The 22,498-nt window shown below is 42.6% G+C and overlaps 2 protein-coding genes across 15 annotated transcripts in view; one reads left to right on the plus strand and one right to left on the minus strand.

Annotated features, from left to right (window-relative positions):
• Positions 1–12,198, minus strand: part of MYO9B (myosin IXB) — a 47,565-nt gene extending 35,367 nt beyond the window's left edge. For 6 of the 13 annotated variants that reach the window (XM_059489532.1, XM_059489531.1, XM_059489529.1 and 3 more), the window contains exons 1-5: positions 7,761–8,106; positions 5,589–5,664; positions 5,272–5,370; positions 5,183–5,237; positions 2,090–2,983 (exon numbers count right to left, since the gene is read on the minus strand). In XM_059489532.1, the coding sequence (XP_059345515.1) occupies positions 2,090–2,926 (837 nt within the window). In that variant the 5' untranslated portion in view covers positions 2,927–2,983; positions 5,183–5,237; positions 5,272–5,370; positions 5,589–5,664; positions 7,761–8,106. Of the gene's footprint in view, positions 1–2,089; positions 2,984–5,182; positions 5,238–5,271; positions 5,371–5,555; positions 5,665–6,669; positions 6,698–7,760; positions 8,108–8,243; positions 8,319–12,146 lie in introns of those variants that run through there. The other 7 variants (XM_059489534.1, XM_059489533.1, XM_059489524.1 and 4 more) reach the window with 6 other exon arrangements.
• A 1,030-nt stretch (positions 12,199–13,228) lies between these two features.
• On the plus strand, positions 13,229–19,993 carry HAUS8 (HAUS augmin like complex subunit 8). Of its 2 annotated transcripts, none has more exons than XM_059489982.1 (10): positions 13,229–13,363; positions 13,489–13,592; positions 13,881–13,977; positions 14,671–14,784; positions 15,283–15,371; positions 15,969–16,040; positions 16,516–16,674; positions 17,367–17,508; positions 18,547–18,688; positions 19,316–19,993. In XM_059489982.1, exons 1-10 carry the CDS (start codon positions 13,303–13,305, stop codon positions 19,440–19,442), a joined length of 1,107 nt encoding a protein of 368 aa, XP_059345965.1. In that variant the 5' UTR covers positions 13,229–13,302; the 3' UTR covers positions 19,443–19,993. The 2 variants fall into 2 exon arrangements, with proteins under 2 accessions (XP_059345965.1, XP_059345966.1); XM_059489983.1 differs by having other exon boundaries at positions 15,316–15,371.
• Positions 19,994–22,498: the final 2,505 nt, after the last annotated feature.

Here is a 22,498-nt window from a genome sequence, read left to right on the forward strand (position 1 = left end):
GCAACACCAAGCAACATTTAACATCAAATCTTTCATGGTCCAGCTGTAACTCCGTTCTTCGGTCTAGAAATTGTAATCAAGGAATAAAAACATTAACAGTAATTTATCTGTAAACTGCTCGGAGGTTTGAACTCAGATCAATCAAATAGGTTTTAGTGAGAAATGTTTCTGTTCCTAAAGCATGAAAAGATCAAATCATAAATCCACCTCCATAACACCCTCATTGTGCTCACCCCCCTGTGCTAGAAGCCCTTTAACCCCTTCAACTTTCACACAAGGTCACCCTACAAACAGCCCCATTTCACTGAGGTAACAGAAAAATAAGAGATAACTCAAATGAGGAAGTTCTGACCCAGAATGCAACCCACTTCTACATCATGGAAGTTTTTAGTCAAAAACACATTTTCAACTTTGATGAAGATTCAGAATAAAACTTCCAAGTTAAACAGAGCAATCTCAAATAGTCTGGGCACACTAAAATTGTTTGTGCAAAAAATCCCCAGAAACATCCATTTAAGAAAAACTCCCTTGCAGCACTTTAGTTCCCTTCAGTAAAAACCCAAAATGAGTCACCAGGGATGGATTTAGAAGTGCCCAGCTCTAAGAGGAGCCTGAATTCAGTTTAACTTCCACAAAGCTTTCTGTGCATCCCTCCCCAGGACCAAGAGCTGATTGGTTTTTTTTAATTATGCTTAGTGACTGAAATTGGGAAACATGGAAGCTTCACTGTCAGCTGAATCAGCCCTGATGCATCAAAACAGAACTGGGTTTTACTTCTTATATTCTCAGCCTGCCTTTTGGATGTACACTGAATTTACTTTTCAACTCCAAATTTACATAAATTTTCAATTTCAAAAAACTATTTTCTCATGAAAAATATTACTATATTACTATTCAGTGGAAGTCTGAAGAAACTGTGGTATTTAAGACAACCAGTGTTAGCACAGAGAAACACAAATGTCTCTTTATGAGCATGCCCAGCTTTACACAAAGTTATAAATTTTAGTTGTGAACCCAGGGATAGCTGCATTTGTCACTCAGCAGACAAACAGACACACAGGACCTTAAATCTCTGCCTGCTTTGACACAGCTGTACCAGGGCTGTAGACAAGGATATGAAAGACTTAAATTTATCAAAGGCAGAGAGATCAGCTGATCAAGCAGGGCTTTCCACTGTGACCCCTTCCTGTTTTCTGTTTAGAACTGCAAACTTGAACTCCAGCAACCAAAAAGCCTCAATTTTACTTCTTCTTTCAAGCAGCTGAAAGTAACACAAAAAAGAACTTGCATATATTCCTCATTCTTTACAGAAGAGCTTTAAGAAAAGCTTGAACTTTTTTTTTTTTTTTTTAATGAAGGAGTTACTACATTTGAAACTAAACCTAAAAATTACAATGATGGTGCTGAAGCTCTTTGCTGTTGAAGATTTTGTTATGGGTGAGCATTACATCCATCCACACTTCTGGAGTTATTCCTTTAAGAGAGCACAGATCAGTTTAAGTTTATTCTGACATTACCTAACACAGGGCCAGCTGTACTCCCTCCTTCTCACATGTTTAGTTTTGCTTTCTGTTGGAAATGCTGTAAGAATTAAAAGCCAAATCAGACTCCTGCTTTCTCCCCAACTCAAAATGTTGCTCTCATCCACAAACAGAAATTACTCCCTCCAAAAGTGAGTTCAGTAAAATGCTCCCACACAAAGGCAGGATCACACCAAGCAGTTGATGCTTCAGTGGAACAATATGTATGAAAAATTTGCTTATGATTTGATTCAAATGCCATCAAAACTTTCAGATGGAAAGCACAGGTAACCTCTGCCCCAGAATATCGGTGCTCAGTGGTGCAAAGTTAAGTCAAATACAAATTACAAGCAACAGGAAGTGAAGTGAACAGAACAAGGAAAATCAAACAGAAGCAGTTGGGTAATGTTGCCAAGCACCATTGCAGCCCAGTGACATTTAAACCAAGCCTAAACCAGTGACATTTTAAGCCTAAACCAAGTAGGTGACTCAGAAGTAGCTTTCAACAGCAGCTATTTGAAGTTTCTAAAAAACAATTAGCACAGAAGGCAACTTGAGCATGAATTTACCTCCAGAACTGGTCCAGCTCCCAGAATGGTTCTCTCCACACCACTGGCGTACCCTTTCTGGCTCAGTGCAGTGAGGCAGTGAATTAAGAAGTTTGTGCTTTGGGTTTTCCCAGACCCACTTTCACCTGATATAACGATGCACTGGTTAACATGTTTTTTAAGCATTGTGTGATAGGCCACATCAGCAATGGCAAAAATGTGAGGCTCCAACTTCCCAAGCTGATGGTTCTCATACATCTTGACATACTTGGGGTTATAAATGGGCAGGAACTTGAAGGGGTTAATTGCAATCAGGATGCTTCCTGCATAAGTGTAGATTCTGTGCTTCAGGAAGCGGCACTTGAGATTCTCCAGGAGCGTTGTCTCGGTCAGGTTGGGCAGATTGCAGAGATCATCAAAGTCCTCCTGGTGCCAGGGCAGAAATCCCCTCTCCACCAAACGCCTGGCATCTGTCTCCTTGGAGAGCAGCTGCATCTGCACATACTTGATGGAGCCATCAGTGTTCCTCTCCTGCAGCAGGAAGTAGTAGCCATCCTTCTGAGGGTGCTCGTCCTGAGCGCGCCGCGGCCAGAGCAGAACCCTGTGCACGGGAGAATCGTTGATGTCAAGCACCCATTCTTCTCCACCTGACTCTTTCACCTCCACGAGGACATAATGCTTGGAGACATCCAAGTTTAAGATGTTGATCACATCCTTGATGACATCTGATGATGTGCTGTCCTTGGTTGCTGTCACTTTGCAGCAGGGAGCGCTTTCTGTTGAGAGTTGGGGGTAAATATGAAGATTATAGGCTGCCTTTGCCTGGCAAACTGCACTGTCAGCATCTTTTAAACTCATTCTGTCCCCAGATGGGCTTCAGTCTTCCACCCCTGCTTAATATGCAGTGCCCATTGTCTGAAAAAAAAGAAAAATGAAAAAATCAGGTGTTAAAAAGTGTGTACAAGTATTACAAAGTGTGTACAGGTATTAGGGCAAGGTGTGATTTTCTGCAGGATGAAAATGCATTTGTTACATAGTGCATTTGTTCTTTAATAATTTACTACCAGTGATTTTATTTCTAACAGCCTGTTTGGGATATCCTATGGAGTGCAGAGCTGCCACAGCATCCAGCTTCCTTTCACTTTTCCTTCTATTCCCATGCCACCCCTTTCTTCCTGTCATGGCACACAAGAATTCATACAAACAATGCAAAACAAACCAGGATCAATGTCCAAACTAAAACTTCCTTATTTCCCCAGGTTAGGTTTAGCCCAGATGCTTTCCTTGACCTGGTCCACATAAACATTTATCCACCCTCCCACAGAAACTCTTCCTTAAAGCTGCACCAGCAGTTGGAAACAGAAACAGGGTTTGGTCACTTATTAATTCAACAGTTTAGAGCAGCCACGAGTTATGGCAGAGGATCAGTGCACACACAAGGAGGAAAATGGTTCTGACACTGAGATTGGAGGAAAATGGTTCTGACACTTTTTTCCCCCTATTTTCCCTAACTGAGCTCTTTCCATGAGAAGTGCAGACAGGTAGAGCATCCACCCCCCTGAGCAGCCTGGAGCAGACACTGCTGGCAGCCCCCTCTGACACCACAGGGATCTCCCCAGCACAGGTCACTCACACAGCCAAGAGATTGCTCATTCCACTTGACAGAACCACATCCTTGCTACAGAGGGGCTGAACATGACTTTCATCTTCCATTTTAGGCAACAAAGCAAAGTCAAGTCTTATTGCAACCACTTTTCAGCAGTAAACAAGATCCTCAATAACCCACTCCATTCTGAAGCTTTGTACCCATCACAGCAACTCCTTCCTCGCTGGGTTCAGGGGCCTCATTCACACATCTCCAAAAATCATTCATCATGATGGCTTTTTCCTCCCCTCAGCCTTGGTGCAGGCCAGACAGTAACCCAGCCTATCAATCACCAACCTCAGAAGCCACCTCTTCCTCAGTGCCAAGTTAAAAGTCTCCAGCCTCTGTCACCTCTGTGCCTTCCCCACTGATTTTCCCCTCTCATTTGCAGTTTGGTGTCACCAGGGCTAAGTTTGCCCATGCTGCTTTAGCTCCACAGTTTTTTTGCTTATCAAGGGGTACTGAAGGAGAAGGATAATGAAAAACCCCTTTGTTTCAGCAGGCTGTAAAACTGCATTCTGAGAATAGCAGTTCAATTTTTGTTTCAAGAACAAAGTGTTCTAATTATACACTGACATGCCAAATACATTGAAAAAAAAATAGGGAAGAGGCAGAGAAATGCCAAAGAAGTTACTTTTTGCCACTAAACAACTGCACAGGAACTTGCACAAGGCCACAGAGAGCAATCATTTCAAATTAAAATCAGTAGAGTTGGAGGCTTTTAGCTGCCACTTCCAGTGCAATAATGAATCATTTCACAAAACATATGACATAGCTGTGGCTCATGAGGAGGGAGCTGTGCTTTCAGGGACTCTGCACAGCTTACAGCAGACACTGCCACACAGGCTGGATCATTTGTAGTGGCTACTCATCAAAAGGAAGGCTGAATAAGGCACAGATGGCAAGACAAACCACAATACATCTCTGATCAAACTGTATGATCCACCCAAAAATGTTTTTCCTCATGAAATGTCACTCTGTGTTCATTAAGGAGGGTTGTTCCAAGAGCCAGGCCATCCAAAGGCTGCAGCAGGGAGCTCCAAGTGCTCACTTCATTTCCTGCAATTACCACTGGCCACTAAAGGAGTCTGAAGCACCTTTGAAGTAATTAAACAAGTGTTAAGCATTTTTAATAGATAAAAGCTCAAACCTTACACAGAGCAGAATGTGCAGATTTTCTATCTGTGCCCTTGGGAAGATCCACCTGAGCACAGACAGAAAAACAGAACAGTGACCATTTTCCTCTGCAGCCACTCAGCCAGTTTAAAGGACACAGCCTTTTGCAGACTTCCTTTTTTCACTCCCCAGCAATGAGTTTCAGACACTCAGTCTGCTGAGTTAGAGGAAGTCCCCTCAGAAGCATTTTGGCCAAAAAAGCTCCCCAAAAAACCTTGCAGCAGCTTTTTGCCAACACAGAAGAGCTGAACCTCAGTGCTGACCTGTGACTTTACTGACACACATTTCCTAACCTTGTCTCATGTCAGCCACCAAAATTTGGGACATTGCTCAAGATCCCAGCTCATACTTCCCAAAGGGGAAATCAGAGTGCAGATGTCACTTCTCTACAAGTGACAAACCCAAGCCAGTAGGGTCTGCTCAAGTGAGTACAACTGGAAAATTCAATTTTTCCATCTGAGAATGTCCAGATATTGCAGAGGTTTGAGGAAAACCTCCTGGTCTCCTACTGCTTGTGATTTTCTTACAAAGGATATCAAATTTATTTGATGACAACACTGCTCTGAAAGAGGCAGACCTCTGGCTTCTCACTGAACAATTTTTCAAGCTACAAATTAGAACATAAAAGCAAAAGAGCATTCACTGGACAGATTATTAATTGGTTACCTAATGAGTCCCAGTATTCAACTAAGGACAGGTGTCTTCAAGCAGTTGGAGGGTGAGTTCCTAGTGAAGCTGGGGTCTTGGCATCAAAGTAAACATTTTCATGATGGTTCTAAAAAAAAAAAGGAAAGAGTTACTGATAAAGAACATATCATAGATGGAGAAGGCAGCAAGAAGTTAAATCAATTAAACAGTTCAGGAATATAGGAGTAAGAAAACAACTGCTTAACAAATTTCTGCTGAGTTTACAGATAAATAAAACTTCAACTTTATCCAAGAACCAATCTGTATCAGAGGGATGGAAGGGCAGATATCCTGAAATAGGTTTGAAAGCATAGCAAGGAATTATTTGAACATGGTTTTCTACCATAGCACCCCAAGCATGACAGTGAATGCAATCTCCAGATAAACATAAATTAATATCTCATTAGGCAGCCCTATCACCCTTGGACTCAGAAGATATGACCAACACAGCATCTAGAATAAATACAAATTTCAATTAAGGAGCTAAGGGCAGCAACAACAAGAAAATAACTCCCTTTGCAGGCAAACACTCTGCAAGCTTTGTCTGCCAGGAGCACACAGAGGACCCTGTTATCAGGCAGTCCTTGCACAGGAGCTGCACTTGGGTACAATCACCAGGCTGGAGGACAAAGCCACAACACAGGGCACAGGCTGCAATTCCCAGCTAAACAAACCCAGGCAAACAGGAGACAAAAACACCAGCAGAAGGTTAAACTGCAAAAATTTAACTGACACCAAACCTCTGTTTAGAAAATCAGCCAGCCCCCAGTAACCAGTTAATTAGAGAGTTAATTAGAAGAGTTAATTAGGTACCACCCTCTTGTTTATGTCAAGAGCAGTCTGAAGAGATTGCAATGATTCCTTCTCGTTTTATGATCAATTATTTAGACAATTTGAAGCAATTGAAATATTTATTCTGTGGGATCTGGTTCATCATGGAAGCACAAGCCTGAATTCAGGTGCAGAGAATATTGGCAGTAAAAGGAGAAATACAAGAAAGAAAGTAATCCTGAAACCAAACACATCACAGGCAAACCCTGCAGCCCAACCACCAGTGCTGGCCTCTGCCTGGAGGTGGAAATTCTGCAGTTACCTCAAGTTCTTTCAATACCTTTTCTTAAAAGAAATCCCTTTTCAATACACAGAAGAGGAAAAAATCCGTAAATTTGATTTTGCTCAGAAAATTTTAGTAACAAAACCAAAAATTCCAATTCTAGATCGTAATTTTGGTGGTATTTTGTGAGGGTTTTCCAGACTCCATTAAGCCAATTAATAATTTTTTAATAGACATTAAAGACAACAGTGGTAACAGAGTGGAACTACAGCCCAGAGCTTTGCCCCAATCAGTGCAGGGTCTCTCTTTAGTTTAAATAAGGCCATAATTTGAAGGCACATATTTAGTCAATGAATCATGGTGAAGCTAAAAAGGGAAAGCTACCATTACAGCAAAATTGTTGAGGATGAACTGTGTAATATTCCAGTTCATCACATTTTCATGTGCATTTCCACTGCTGCATCCTCAGAGGGAAAAATTCCAGCTTCTCCCACTGCTCACCAAGCAATTCTCACCACAAAAGTGCAAATCTACCACAGGTACTTGGTCCTGATATTCAACACCAGAACTGCCAGTGACCATCCCCAAAAGTGACCAATCTGTTTGGTTAAATTGAAAACATTTAGCAAATTCAAAATATTCAGCATTTAGCAAATTCAAAATATTCAGCATTTAGCAAATTCAAAATATTCAGCGTTTAGCAAATTCAAAATATTCAGCGTTTAGCAAATTCAAAATATTCAGCGTTTAGCAAATTCAAAATATTCAGCGTTTAGCAAATTCAAAATACTCAGCGTTTAGCAAATTCAAAATACTCAGCATTTAGCAAATTCAAAATATTCAGCATTTAGCAAATTCAAAACATTCAGCATTTAGCAAATTCAAAATATTCAGCATTTAGCAAATTCAAAATATTCAGCATTTAGCAAATTCAAAATATTCAGCGTTTAGCAAATTCAAAATATTCAGCGTTTAGCAAATTCAAAATATTCAGCGTTTAGCAAATTCAAAATATTCAGCGTTTAGCAAATTCAAAATATTCAGCATTTAGCAAATTCAAAATATTCAGCGTTTAGCAAATTCAAAATATTCAGCGTTTAGCAAATTCAAAATATTCAGCTATTACTAACCCTGATTTCCAAAGTAAGGAATTTCCAGCAAATCAGGCTACAGAGACATTTTAAGTTTCTACAATTAACAGGAAAGGTAAAGATCCTTGTCATACCTCATGTCTGTTAACTGAGCATAATTGATTTTAATTTTTTCAGTATTCCAAGCATTTGTAGATTACCCGAAAATCACTTCAGGTTCTAGTCACACTAAACAACTTTAGATTCTTGCTTTTCTTTAAAAGTACTTGGATTTTCTGCTCCAAAAGGAGGAGTTCTGAATGGACCACACAAAAATTACACCACATTTGTTACCACTCTTTGCAATCAACCCTGCAGGGAAGTTACTGCAAGCTGGGCTGCAATGCAGTGTAACACAGGAAAAAGTCAAAGAAATCCTTTTTGGTACAGTTCCTTCTCTGTTACCTGCTCCCATCCCCACCCTCAAGCAGCCACTTCCTCTGAGTGACTCAAATTCACATTAAAACACAGACACAATCTCACCTCAAAACACAGGGTTCTTATCAGTGATGTTACCTATCAAATGTGATGTCACAGAGTTCCACATCAGAACATGATTCAGAAAATGTGGCCCAGCTGAGGAATCGAGGCAAAGCAAGTGAAAGGCTCAGAGGTAAAGAATGCAAGCCAAAAGAATTTTAGGGGTAAAAATATAACTTCTCTAATTTTAACTAATTCACAATACTTACTATAAAAACTACAATTAAAAAAAAACTTCTTAATAAATTAGCTCAAAAATATACAAATGCTATTTATACAAATTTAAATGTTACTCAATTAACTAATAACTCACCTTACCATAAAACTAAAATTCAAACAATAAACCTACCTCAACCTATTTTAACAAACATTAAAAATACTACAAAAAAACCCTTATTATCACTTAAACCAACTAACACACATTTAGATTCTTATCCACTAATCAAACAAAATAAAACTAAATCCTACAATTCTTTTTTAAACAAATTAACTCAAACAATCAAAAAACAATATCCAAATAAACAAACCCACTCTTATATTATTCAAAACCTTACTTATGTAAATACTAATAATAAAGGTAAAAAAATTATTCTAACTTTACCTAATCAACCTCCAACAATTACCCAAATATTAACAACTTACAAATTCACAAAAATCTTACAAATTCACAAGTTAATAGTTTAAAAAAAATTTAAAAACAATTTAACACAACAAATAAATAAAATTCTATCACCTTTTGTAGTTTTTTTTTTTTTTTCTTAACAGGGCTACAGCTGGCAACAAAGGAAATAAAAGTTTCATTGCTCTAATGTTGCATTTACACTGATGAGAAATTTTTTGAAGAAACTTCAGGCTGAACAGAATGTACACATGTCCAAAATAGCTTGAAAAACACTTTTATTGTTTAGTATCAATGGTCTTTCTAGAAAGGGCAGATTTTTCTGGAATCTGCATTGAGTTTCATTTGGTAATCAGAGACACACAAGACAATAAAGCCTTGATAAAAGCAACTCCACAAGCCAGGCTTAAGTCACTTGATACACCAAGAAAACACAATATTCTACAGACAAAACCTCTGAATTTTCATTTTGGGAAATAAAGACATTCCCATTAGAAAAATAAACCCTTATCAGCATCTCAGGCTTTGCTTCTCCTCAATATTTGCATAAACAAGCCTTGTTTCTTAGAAATGTGATAAACACCTTCACCTTCAAATCCCCAAAAAACACTGAGCCAAAACATTCTGGTGAATCAGAGTTTTTATTTTTCCTTGACTGCTCAGACAGCCAACACTGCTGCATTTTTTAGGAATTCTTCCTTTTTGAAAGCCTAGGATATGCAAATCCTGCCCTGTGACCTTGGAGCTGAGGAAAGGCCATATTTAGCCTCAGTGTGCATGTGAGTCAAACCCGTTATTCATGCACAGGATTATTCAAGAGCTCTGATGTTTGAATCACTGTGGGTCAGAAAAGTTTTCCTTCCTAGGTGAGCCTCCCTTAAATCTTTCATTGGCTGCATTTATTCTTTCTAAATTATTCAGCTCCTTGGGCGTTTTGGGTTCCACAGAAGAGCTCAGAGCTGGGAATCCTCCCACAGGGAATGGACAGTTTGTGCAGGCAGCTGTCACTGCAGGAGCTGCAACATTCAACTTGTGAAAAAGCTTTTTGTTGAGCCAAATGTTCAGGCACAGTAACAAAAAAACCAAAAAAAAAAAAAGTTCCAAGTTAAAACACTTTGCATTACTGCAGTTAACTCCCGAGTTTTATGTGAATAATTTTTATGTGAATAATTAAGGATTAAAGATTGAGGAAGTGGCTTCAGATGCATCATCCTGAAAAGCACAATGTTATTGCCCTTCAGATGTAGGGCAGGCAGAAAACCCCACAGCAGTGCAACGACAAAAAAACCCCAAGCTAAACTATTTTCTAAAAAAAGCCACAATGAATCTTGGAGCTTGCAATTGAAATATGCATTAAATGCTCCCCAAGCTGCTTCCCCTACATTAAATGGGTTTGTTCCTGACAAGATCCTGAGTTGAAGTCACCCAGGGCTCACTAAAACTCGCTGGGTGTGACAGCAACATCCTAAACCGGAATGCGAGCTCACCCCACGCTGTTTCTTTAGGGCAAGTTCTTCAGCCCTGGATTGCAGCTAACAGGCCTGGAAATCAAAGAGCTCCTAATTACCCATGACAAACTTATTTGCAAACAGCTTGGCAGACGCACCGATACCGATCCACCTCTAGGAGCACCGTGGGAGGATTGCTGATGACATCTTTGAAAGGGTAATTGCATCTGCCAGGAGCTTGAGATCATCTCCAGCCCTCTGCTCCATTGCCACCCTTTTCCAGAAGGTGAAATCAAAGAATGCTCAGCTCGTTTGCATCCAAAGCGCTTCTCGCTTTTCACAAACGAGAATTGCAAATAAAGCTGGGCGAAAAAATTACCAAAATGCTTACAGAGTAACAGAAAACAAAGCTAAAGCGATAGTGGGAATTCATCTTCCAGCAGGATCACACATACCTGTATCAGACCGATGGCCACAATTGTCATGAGTCAGGAGAGTAGTCTGATACTTTTAGTCTAGAAACATGTAACAAAGGATGTTCCGAGCTTGCAAAAGTTTTTACTTCCCAGAGATTGCAAAACTGAGCTTGCCAAAAACACAGAGCACTATCGACATGCACACAGCAAGAGGCACGATTCAAGTGGGTAATGACATTTATCAGGATAAAGCACGATCTCAGCACAGCAGCAGCACCGGCTGTCAAGAGCTGCTCGAAAATAACACAAAGAAACCAAAGAACCCTGAGAGCTTTAACGAATTTTTTGTAAGATCGTGAGATATGTGTCTGAAAGATTACAGGCTGCTCATACCGAGAGTCAAAGACAGCACAGAACACCGAAGAATCACAAGCAGGGGACGGAAAAAAACCAGGAGCTGGAAGCAACACCGTGCCCTGCTCAGCGGGCAGGATCTACCCGAGAAAAGGGAGGCACAGCCGGGGTCGGACACTTCCCTTTCCCTGGGCACCGCTGACACATTATCAGCATCTGCCCGTGTCCGGTACAGCCCCGGAGCCGGGCACAGCCCCCGGAGCCCGGCACAGCCCCCGAGCTGGGCACAGCCCCCGGAGCCCGGCACAGCCCCCCGAGCTGGGCACAGCCCCGGAGCCCGGCACAGACCCCCAAAGGCCCAGCACAGACCCCGTGAACCGGGTACAGACCCCCGGAGCCCCGGGAACAGCCCTGGAGCTGGGCACAGCCCCTCAGCCGGGCACAGCACACCCAAGCCGGGCACAGCCCCCGGAGGCCGGAACAGCCCCCATGAACCGGGTACAGACCCCCGGAGCCCGGCACAGCACCCAGAGCCGGGCACAGCCTCCCGGAGCCCGGGCACAGCCCCACGGAGCCCCGGCACTGCCCCACGGAGCCCCGGCACTGCCCCACGGAGCCCCGGCACTGCCCCTCAGCGGGGCACAGCACACCCAAACCGGGCACAGCCCCCCGAGCCCGGGCACAGACCCCGGAGCCGGGCACAGACCCCAGAGCCGGGCACAGACCCCGGAGCCGGGCACACCCGAGCTCCTCAGGGAGTCCCGGGGAACCGTTCCGGCGCCGAGCTCCTCAGGGCGGCTGCCGCGGGCTGGAAGTGCCCCCCGGGCTGGAAGTGACCCCCAGACAGCCCCTCCGAGCCGACCCTCCCGCGCTCCCTCACATCGGCCCCGACCCTCACAGATCCCCTCAGAGCCGACCCCCACACGCCCCCTCAGAGCTGCCCCGGCCGCCCACAGCGCTCGGTGCGAGATCGGTCGCTGCAAGGCACGGCCACCACAGCGCTGGGTAGCCCATAGCGAAGGAGCGGGAGGTTTGCGGAGCAGGGGAAGAGGAGCGCGGGGCCCGTTACCTGCGCCGGTGTCGAAGCGCGGCCGCCCGGCCCGGCCCCGCCGCCGCCACAGGCCCCGCGCGCGCCACTTCCGGGTGGGGGGGGCCGGGGCGCGCCCATTCAGCGCCGCTCTCGCCCCGCGCATGCGCATGGGCAGCACGGCCTGAAGGGAGTGGGAGAGGAGATGATGCTGGAGTCCCGGGTTCAAGCCCCGAGCCCGCTTCTCGCCCCCGCTGCGGGTGGGTGGTGGCAGCAGCAGCCAGGTGCTCTGTCTGTCTATCTGTCTGTCTATTTGAGGCCGTGGGGGTGGATTTCTGTCAAAACCGAAGAACCCTGGGGTCCTGCTGGGCGGAGAGCGTCCCCGCCTGCCGCTGCGGTTGTTGTGGGGTGGCTGGTGCTCGGTGTGTCAGAGCCCTGGGGCACAGTGGTTCACAGAATCACAGAATTGTTTAGGTTGGAAAGGACCTTCGGAGATCACCCAGTCCTGTCTCCACCTGAAGCAGATGACACAGGAACGCCTCTCTCCAGAAAGGGAAACTCCACATCCTCCCTGAGCAGCTGTTCCAGTCCTCGGCCACCCTCAACGTAAAGAAGTTCTTCCTCATATTGAGGGGTTTGTCTTGTGTTTTAGCTTGTGCCCATTACTCCTCATCCTGTCACTGGGCATCACTGAGCAGTAGCACCATCCTCTGTACACCTCTTAGAGCGGTATATTTATATATTTATATAGGACTGATGGGATCCTCTCAGCCCTCTCTTCTCTGGGCTAAGCAGCTCCCACAGTCTCTCCTCATGACACAGATGCTCCAGACTCATCATCTCTGTGGCCTCCATTGGATTCTCTCCAGCAGCCCCTTATCTTTCTTGTACTGAGGATCCCAGAACAGACTCCACCAGCTAAAGCTACCTCCCACCAAAAGCCTGAGGCAAGGAGCACTTTTAGGGCCAGCCGTGCTGCAGGAGTAGCCAGACCCTCCTTTATCGCTTTATTTAAAAGCAGCGCAGCCCCCGGGAGGGTTTCATTCCTCCGCGCCGCCAGGGGGCGCTCTGCCACCCCCTCACCGCCCCCGCCTCGGCGCGCGCATGCGCGGTGATTCAAAAGCGATGGCGGCTGCGGCCGCTGAGGGGGAGTGATCCTCGCTCGGTCCTTTCGTTCGCTCTCGGCTGCCTCGGCGCGATGTCCTCGGAGGGCAGCGGCATGGCGGCGGCCGGACAAACGCCTAAAGCTAAGCGGAAAGGTAGCGTGGGGTGAGGGCGGATCCGCACTGGCTGAGGCGGGAGCCCGGCCCGGCTGAGGGGGGACCCGACCTGAGGCGGGGACGCCCCGCGGTGGGCCCGGCTGAGCTCTCTTTGCTCTCTTTAGGAGGAAGAGTCGTTCAGTCTCGCTACCTGCAGTACGATAAGAAACAAAGCAAGACGGTGCCGAAACAGCCAAGCTCAGGCGTCGCTCAGCGAAAGGCAGCAACGGTGTGAGGGGCTGCTTGGACGTGTGGGGCTGCTTGGACCTGTGGCAGTGAGGAGGAAAAAAAAAAATAAAAACACCTCAGCCAACCAAAAAAAACAAAACAAAACAGAGGGGAAACCACCTCTGCTGCGGTGATGAGGGAGTGCTGCTAGGTGGGAGCTTGGGACTGTACTCAGGTGACTTGCAAAGCAGCAAGGTGACCTGGGATTTAGTTGTTTATTGTCAGCATTTAAGTTGAAGGTAAGATACTGCTGATTATGTTCTGTCTTATCTGTTTTCTTTATTTTCAGGATGCTTCCTCAGGTTACTCCTCATCAAACAGTTCACTGCTGTCTTCTAGAGCTGAAGCAAGAGCAGTTGTATCTCAGAAACATAAAGCTTCTGCTAGTAAGTTTTACCAGTGTTTAAAAGTTATTATTTTGTATTTCTAGCCTATGAAGCTGTTAACTCTAAGGTAGTGATATTTTGTGTTATTTGCATTACTGGCAGTTATTATTTGTATGCATAAGAAATTAAGAAACTTGATGTGGGACTAAGACAAATCAGGTCCTGGCTCTGGCATTCAGTGATTTGGTCTTTCCTGCCTTCTGCAGGATGGTTCTTTTCCTCTGCCCTCACCATTCCTCTGCTTTTTTTATTTGATCTTTCTGTTAAGCCAAATGTGAATGACAGAAAATCTGTCTGCAAACCCATCCATTTTTATTTCTTTTGTTATTACCAATGGTTCCTGTCTGGTATTACTGATAGTCCTTGGTTGTCTCCACAGATACCCAGTTATTGAGACAAATTATTCCCTTATTTTCTGGGAATTGGGACCTCAAAGGGTCTCACTTTATGGGGGATTCTCACTTTTTAGAGAGTGAGCTGTAGCCATAATAATTTTCCATTCTGGCTGCAATTCCAGTTGGTAACTTTCTCAGGAGGTTCATTAGAAAACAGGTGCTTATTAGACATTGCTGGGAAGAGAGAGTGTTTCTGATGAGCTCAGGAGGAACCTTGTCCAGGTGGAATTGTGATTTGTGCTGAACCTTATTCTTCTAGTTCTGATTCTCCTAGTCTGATAACAGCTTCTCTCTACAGGTGTGAACCTCAGCTCATTGGATCAGGCTGGTCTTGAGAAGGGTGACTTGCAGTCCACTTTATTAGATGAAGAGAAAATGAAGCTACCAGACCTTGATATTTCTGCTATTAGTGGTAAATTTCCATTCATACACCATTTCTGGTTTTTTTTTGTTTTTTTTTTTTATTTTTAATGTGTGTGCTGAAACTTGGAGATAAGAAATTGTTGTATTCTTGTATATTCACAAAAGGATTTTAAGTAGAGGTACCAATACTTTTGGAGTTTAAAATAACCTCTTAATTGATATCTTTTGGTGCTCTGTTTTTATTTAAAGTCTAAAAGTAAAGAATAAAGTCAAAGATTAAAGAATAAAGTACTCTTGAGTCTTTGTTCCTATAACAGGTGGGTGTCAGCCCTTCTGACAAGTGGATCACATTTGTTTGTCACTCAAAGCTAAATGATCCATGTCTGCTCATGAGTAAATCTGAGCCAGAAACAGAGCACAGATCTTTCTTACTGGTGCACACAATAATTTTAAAATGATCTCTGCCTTTAAAGAACCTGGTGCTCTCTTGACCCACCCTACAGACCTCTCAGAAGAGCAGCACACTAACTTTGTTGTTGTGATTCAGATAAAAGTGACCCCAAGAAGAGTTCTTTTTCAGAATCTGTTTCAGAAAAGAATTCAAAGACAAAGAAAAGAACTAATAAGACTCGTAAGGTGAGTCTCACTGCTTCCATTGGTAAGGATATTTATTTTGAAATGAAGGTTTTCTGTTTATCTTTAATCTGAATTACAGCTGAGGCCCTGGGAGGACCCGAAGCCTCCTTGCAGAAGTCAGAGCTGGCAGTGTTTGCTGTGTTGATCAGACACCTGGGCACTGACCAGAGCTTTCCTTCCATTACTTGTGATAAAACATCTGTTCCAATTATTGCATCTCCTCAGGTGGATTCTTCTTGCATTCCTGCCCATACTCTTTAATTATATCCCATTATCTTTAAGTATTTCCTGGCATTTTTGTTCGGAGAACAAACACTGACTCAATCTAATAAAAAGGGCCTTATTTGTGCATCTCATTCAGTGTAGCACCGAAGCTTCAAAATCTCTGCCAGAATAATGAAAATCTGCTGAAAATATTATTAAAGGTGGTGGAGCAAAGAGATGTGTTTAATTAACATGAATGTTAAAAAATAAAATTTTATCATTGAGCTGCCTGATTCCAGGCATGAATTGGACTATCAGTAATTAATTTCACCACTGATAAAACAATTATTTCAATACCTAACTTGATGTAAAATATTCTTTTCTTTTCTGAAGGCAACTGCTTCTTCTGATCTGCTGGAAGTGCTGGAATCTGAGACACTAATTTTAACTTTCCTAAAATTAAGGGTGAGAGCTGCTCAAATATTTGGTGTTTCACATAGAACTTGATATGGGGGAATTGTTTAATTTCTTAAATACTTGCTGACCTATAAAAGTTAGGTTTTTGTGACTGTATATTTTTATAATTTTTTAAAACCATAAGACTTGCTATCATTCAATACCAGTTTATTAAGCTAATGCTGGTTCTTGGGAATTAGGGGGAGGCAGAAATTTTGGGGAAAAATGTGATTCTGTCTGGAATTGAAGGTTGTGGCAGTGACTTTGTTCCCTCAGTGCTCTGTGTATTTTCCTTTAAATAGGAGTGAGGAAAGAGTATTAAGAGGATCTTTAATTCTGATTTTCTCTGCTTACTGTGTGAGGTCTCCTCTTCATTAATTGAAACTCTTTGATCTAATCTGAGGCTTGCATTTCTTTGTTCAGAATATGTTAATTTCTCAGATGTAGCATTGCTTTAATTGTCAATATTTTTGGGATGTAATAGACAGAAAAAAGGGTTGCCAAGATGGAGGAGAAAGCAGAAAAAAACTTGTTAATGTTGTGTGAAGAGAAGCGGAGACAGCAGGAGAAGCTCTTGGAGCTGAAACGTGAAATTCTGCTCGAGGAGAGAAAGCAGAAGCTCAATGAAGCATTAGACAAACAGGTAAGTTTTAAAAATGTTTGCCTGTAGTTACAGAAACTCATTTATGATGTAGTCCTTTATCCAGGTGAGATTTCTCTGTTTCTGTGGCCTGCAGGGTTACAATTTCATACATCTTAAAGGAAATAAATCTCTCCTTCCTGCTGAGGCCTGCAGCACCTTTGGCACTGTTGAGTTCCCTGGTGGACAGGCAGGAAGGAGAAGCTGGAGCTCCTTGGCAAGGGCAGAGATTTCAGAGATTCTGTTTTTTATTTGCCTTGTTTGTATGTGTTAGCCACAAGTAGTTCTGGCCTAATTGTAAGAAGACAGGTTTCTAATGAATAATTAATGTTTGAATAATGAATTTTCCAAACTGACTCTCTTTGCTTTTTAATAAATACTCATTGAAAAATCAAACAAGGCTTTTGGAGAACACACTTGTTAATTACAATCAAAGAATCTGATATAAAACCCTTTGCTGGCTGTGTTGCCAATCTCTCTGAGCTACAGAAACAAGGGAATGGTACTGAGGACAGAGAGGAAAACACAATCAACACTTTGATAGGATTATTGTACCACAGACTTCTTGAATTCCTCTGTCAATAAACATTTCAGAGTGGTGTTTGGTTTGATCATAAAGTTGTTTTTTTTGTAGTGAGCCAGGTGTGTAATGACAGATGTTTTTGGAGAGGTGTTGATCAGGGTTTCTCTTTCAGACAGAAGTGCTGTCTCCCCTGGTTGCTGTGTGTGAGCAGTTTAAAGAGCAATACAAAAGCTTTGCAGCTGGCCTGGATGCCACAAGACATGAATTACCCATAAAGAACATTCACATAGAAGGAGATAAGCAAACCTACCTTGGTATGAAAATTTGATTTTTCAAATTTGCTTTCAGTTTTAGTGGGTTTATGCTAAAAAAATTCTCACACTGTTACTGCTGCATCAGCCACTGGAGGAACTGTGTGTGCTCTGAGAGCCTGTGTGGATACATTATCACACATTGTGCTGTGTGGAATTCTTACCTCTCTTTAACCACTTAACTACACAGCTTTTTATCTTGCAGCAGAGAATTTTATTAAAAAAACTCCTAAAATTTTAAAAACTTTTTTTAATAAAAACTTTTAAAGTTAGCTCAGTCTTCATATACACCTTCTTTAGCAGGTTTCTATGTATTTTAACTTTATTCATGGCATTCCTCCCCCTTTCTTTTTCCTACTGTGTAAATAACTTACAGGAATGCTCTGATCTTTCTTTTTTCTGTGTTTGAGGGACAGATTCACCTGGGCAGACTTGCTCAAACTTCTGTTTTTTGTAGAACTGGAGCTTAAATATTATCATGTGCTGTCTTTAAATCAGAGAATATTTAATAAACCAGTACATGCATTTTGTATTGAAGTCTGGACAAAAAGTTACATTTTTGAACTGCTGGTCTGCAAAAAACAAGATTCTTAAATCATTTACAGTAATCTTGCACTTTAGGACAAATGAAAAACATTTCTTGAAGAACTTAAAATTCTTCTGAGAAGACTAGAAAAGAATAAGTGCATTTTTTGTTTGTGAATGTTAGGAAATAGCTGAGTAGATTTCATGGAGGGGATACATGCCAACAGCAGTACTGGCCAGGGAACTTTAGGTGTCTAAAACTTGATTTTCCTCTTACATTTCTCTTTAAAATCTTTGACATACTCTAAATGAGAGCTTGATGAGCAATTTTAATAGCTTGTTGCTGCTGCTAGTCACAACAGTGAAAAATAATTTGGCTTTCACAGTTTCATGGTGGTTTTGTGAAAGCTGAATATTTTTTGTCATCTTTTCACCTGTCTCTGGGTTACTCCAGCTGTTAATATCTTGTATTAACTGGTTCATTTTTAGTAATACCTTTAACTTCTCATCTTCCAGAGGAACTGGAAAAGCAACTAAGGATCACACAGGAGCTTCTGACAGAAGTTATGCCAGAGCACTCAGAGGATGGTGGAAAAGCACTTGGTGCACTGAAGGAGCTTCAAGAAGTGTCTCAGCAACTGAGTCAAGGGCTTCAAAGGTATCACAGCAATTGGGTGGAAAGATTTGTTGACTAAATATTTGGAGGAAAATCTCTGTCCCTTGCCAGAATACATCCAGAACTCAGACTGGAGGAGGGTTATCTGAGGGTGAGCCACCTCAGTGTGCCATTCTCTGCCACTTCAGCTGGGAATTTCACTGAGCAAGAACAGACTTGGCAAGTTTAGGTGTGTAGGAGTGGAGAAACCCAGGAGACAGACAAGTGAGCTACAGACTGTCCTAAATAACAACCCTGCAAATGTGTCATCCTTGTGAGGGCACAAGGAGCACAGAGAAGGGTTTTCTTCTCAACTGTTGTGACAACAAGTACAAACCATCCCTGGGAGGGGGAGGAAGAGATAAATCATAACTGATGTCCTTCCCTTCCTTCATTGCCCCAGAAGAGATTGGAGTTAAAATCTTTGAGGATTAATAGACCATTAAGCCACTCAACTGCCCCATCTCTCCTCCTAGTTCCTACTTTTGAGAAGAAAATTCACATTTTACATTTATTTTCTTCTTGTGGGGCCATAGTAGGAGAAGGATGTACATGTCCAGGCATGCAGTGTTTGGGCTAAAGCAGAATTTTTGTCCTTCAGAGTCACTGATTTAGCTTCATGTGTTCCAGGAGCTTCACAGATGTGCAGAACCTGTCCTTTGAAGCCAGTAAAGAAGTTTCTCTGCATAACCAGTACTTGTGTGAAGAGAAGCATGGAGTGGATGTTGTGAAAGGCTGGTATTTCAACTCTGTGTAGTGTTTTGCTGGGTAGGTACTAACTCAAAGCCAGCTGACTTCTTATCCTTTTATTTCTGCTGTGGACATCCAGCTTGCCCAATTTTTCAGTGAAACCAGCAGCAGGGGTGCTCACTGATACAGAGAATTGTTCTGCCTGTCCCACAGGGAGACATCACTGCTTGCTTTTAATGGGGATTTCTGTGACAGGTTTTCCCTCCCTTTCTGCCCTGACACAACTGAAAAGTAAATGATAAAAAGTGTTATTCCTGGCAAATCTGATCTCTGTGGTAATTACAGCCTGAGCATTGGTTGCTCACTGAACAACCTCTGCAGGAATTCTGATTTGTCCCATATTTCTGGATGTGCTGGGTGGGTGTAAAGCACTTGCTTGGAAGGAGCCTGGTCACTTTAAACAAGTGAGAAGTTTTGGTATCTTCTCACTTCTTCTTCATTGCCTAATTGCCTTGTAAATAAATTATTGAAATTACAAATGCTTTTGTATAAACCTGACTCCTCTTTAAGGATTTTATTGTTTTTGATAATAAAGACTGTTCTCCACTGCTCTAACAAGTTTGAGTGTGTTCACTGATCTCCTGCAGCAGCTTCTGTTTCCATCTGGCCTCACTAAGGGCTCATACTGCACAGTCCAGTGATGCCCTTGTACACACCAATGTCCCAGAGTCCCATGAGCATCCCAAGGGCTGAATCCAAAGGATTGGGAATGGGAAATAAACCACAAACCTGATCACTGAGTGCATGTGCTGTGCTAGGAACATCCCAGCCACACCTGGCATGTTTCTTCAACATCCTTTCCTTTTCTCTACATTTTTCTCTGGAAGATGTGCTGTAACCTGTATTTTTTAACCTCATTCTGTGATCATTTTCCACATTTCTAGCTTTAGCTGTGTCTATAAGGCTTTTTGGCCTACTCCTAAAATACCTGGAGTATTATCCTTGTACTCCTTCAGGTGCTGTTCAGGTACTACTAAAGGTCTAACTAGATTCTTTTCTCCTTTTTTTAAAAATCAGGTGTCAATTAAGTGTGATGGTGTTCACAGGGCTCTGAGGATGAGGGAAGAGACAAGAATGTTGACTCCATGTTTCGGAAGGCTGATTTATTATTTTATGATGTATATTATATTAAAACTATACTAAAAGAATAGAAGAAAGGATTTCATCAGGAGGTTAGCTAAGAATAGAACAGGAATGATAAAGGCTTGAGACTGACTGAGACAGCCTGGACAGCTGACTGTGATTTGTTAGTTTTCTGTGTTGCTGTTCTGGTGGCCTGGAAAGGCCCAGGGATGGCCTTGGAGAGCCGACGCTTCAAAGGACGAGGAGAGACTTCTGATCTTGTCTCGGTCTTGGTGTTTATTAATTGTTTATCTAAAAGATTTTCTTTCAGCCCGACAGAGGTCTGCACAGCATGTCAGCCATGGGCACACTCCCGAAGCCCCCGGGCGGTCACTTATCTTTATACCCGAAGTTACGTGTACAATATTTATCATTTTTCTCCAATACTTTCTACCCTTATTAACCGGTGCAGTTTTAGTAATGACCAATCCCAAAGTGCCACCACCACCACAGAAGATGGAGGCCAAGAAGAAGAAGAAGAAGGACAGGACACGCCCCAATTCCTCCATCTTACTTCTTTAGACCCCCCTGTACCAAAATCCTAAACCCTGTGTTTCACACTTTAACTAACTTATCCCTTCACCATTCACCCAGTGAATTCCTCCCAGTCCTCATACAGGTCTCATCTCCTGTGTAGGATCAAAATCCTGCCACCTGACACTTCTGGCAACATTCCAGGATTCCCGAGCCCCCCAAGGGTGGTCTCGGCCTCTCTGCACCTCCATCCTGAGGTGCTGAGATCCCACAGTGATTGGCCATTAATTAGAAACAACCACACGAGACCAATCACAGATGCACCTGTTGCATTCCACAGCAGCAGATAACCATTGTTTACATTTTGTTCCTGAGGTTTCTCAGCTTCTCAACAGAAAAAAATCCTAAGGAAAGGATTTTTCAGAAAATATCATGGCACACCCATACAACAAATTGTTCACACCTTCTTTGCATACAATCTGTGTCATTTTTTTAGCAGTAGCTTCCCCGTGAGCCAGTGTTATTTCAGGATATCCAGCTGTTATTTCTTTTTCCTCACAATCTGCACCTGGCAGTTCACCTGTGTGGCTGCAATCCAGCTCTGCAGTGTGGGTGGTGCAGGAGCATCAGCTGCATCCATGGATTTGGCCACTGGATGGGGAACTTTGCCCAGCAAAGTCAGCTTGGCTGCAAATGCTTGGGCTGGTTGGTTTTGGTGGGTGGAGATGTGGGTAGAACGGCTCCAACGTGATGAAACTGGTTTGGATTATTGCTGAGCTGGGTGTCCTCACACCTGTAACCTCTTTGTGATCAGTGTGTCAATTCTGAGACTGAAAGCTGGGAAGGGTCATCTTAAGTGTGGGAGGGGAGGGATGAAATTAAAATCAATATTGTAGTGCCTTGATTCTAATATCTCAGCACAGGCGTATCAGAATGTCTTTCAGAGGATTCCTTACTGGTACACCTTCCTGATTGTCTGAAAAAGTATTTATTTTAAAGTACTTACATTTACTTAAATTTAAACTTACATTAATAATACTTAATACACTTAAACAAATACTTAAATACTTAAATTTAACTCATAAATACTTAAGTTTAAACCCATTCTGTGTGGTCAAGTGACTTTCTGCCCTTGAGATGTTGTTGGATGTGTCTACCTGTTACTGTAGGACACGAAATAATGTGACACACACACACTGCTGTACTTAAGGTAAAAAAGGGAAGTTTATTTTCTGATTCTAACGTTTATAGATTTCTAAAAGTGGCAGTGGATTGGAGGGTGACAGTGCCACTGGACAAACAAACAGTCCATCACATTTCTTCCATAAAAGAATGCAACACAATGAGTTATTTACAGAAAGTGCGTCAAAAAGTTTGTTACAAAAATCTAAACATCAGAAGGCTTAGAAAATTGTGAAAAACCAAGGCGACTCTACCTACACCCAAACGTTCCCTAAGCAGCAGCAA

This window comes from Ammospiza nelsoni, chromosome 27 (assembly GCF_027579445.1).
Source record: "Ammospiza nelsoni isolate bAmmNel1 chromosome 27, bAmmNel1.pri, whole genome shotgun sequence".
NCBI classification, from domain to species: Eukaryota; Metazoa; Chordata; class Aves; order Passeriformes; family Passerellidae; genus Ammospiza; species Ammospiza nelsoni.

What these genes read in the sequence shown, in the direction of transcription:
- HAUS8 (XM_059489982.1), top strand. Translation starts at nt 13,303, where the DNA reads ATGTCCTCGGAGGGCAGCGGCATGGCGGCGGCCGGACAAACGCCTAAA. An exon ending in GAAACATAAAGCTTCTGCTA is followed by an intron (nt 13,978 to 14,670) that starts GTAAGTTTTACC and finishes TTCTCTCTACAG; the next exon opens with GTGTGAACCTCAGCTCATTG. An exon ending in CTGAGTCAAGGGCTTCAAAG is followed by an intron (nt 18,689 to 19,315) that starts GTATCACAGCAA and finishes CATGTGTTCCAG; the next exon opens with GAGCTTCACAGATGTGCAGA.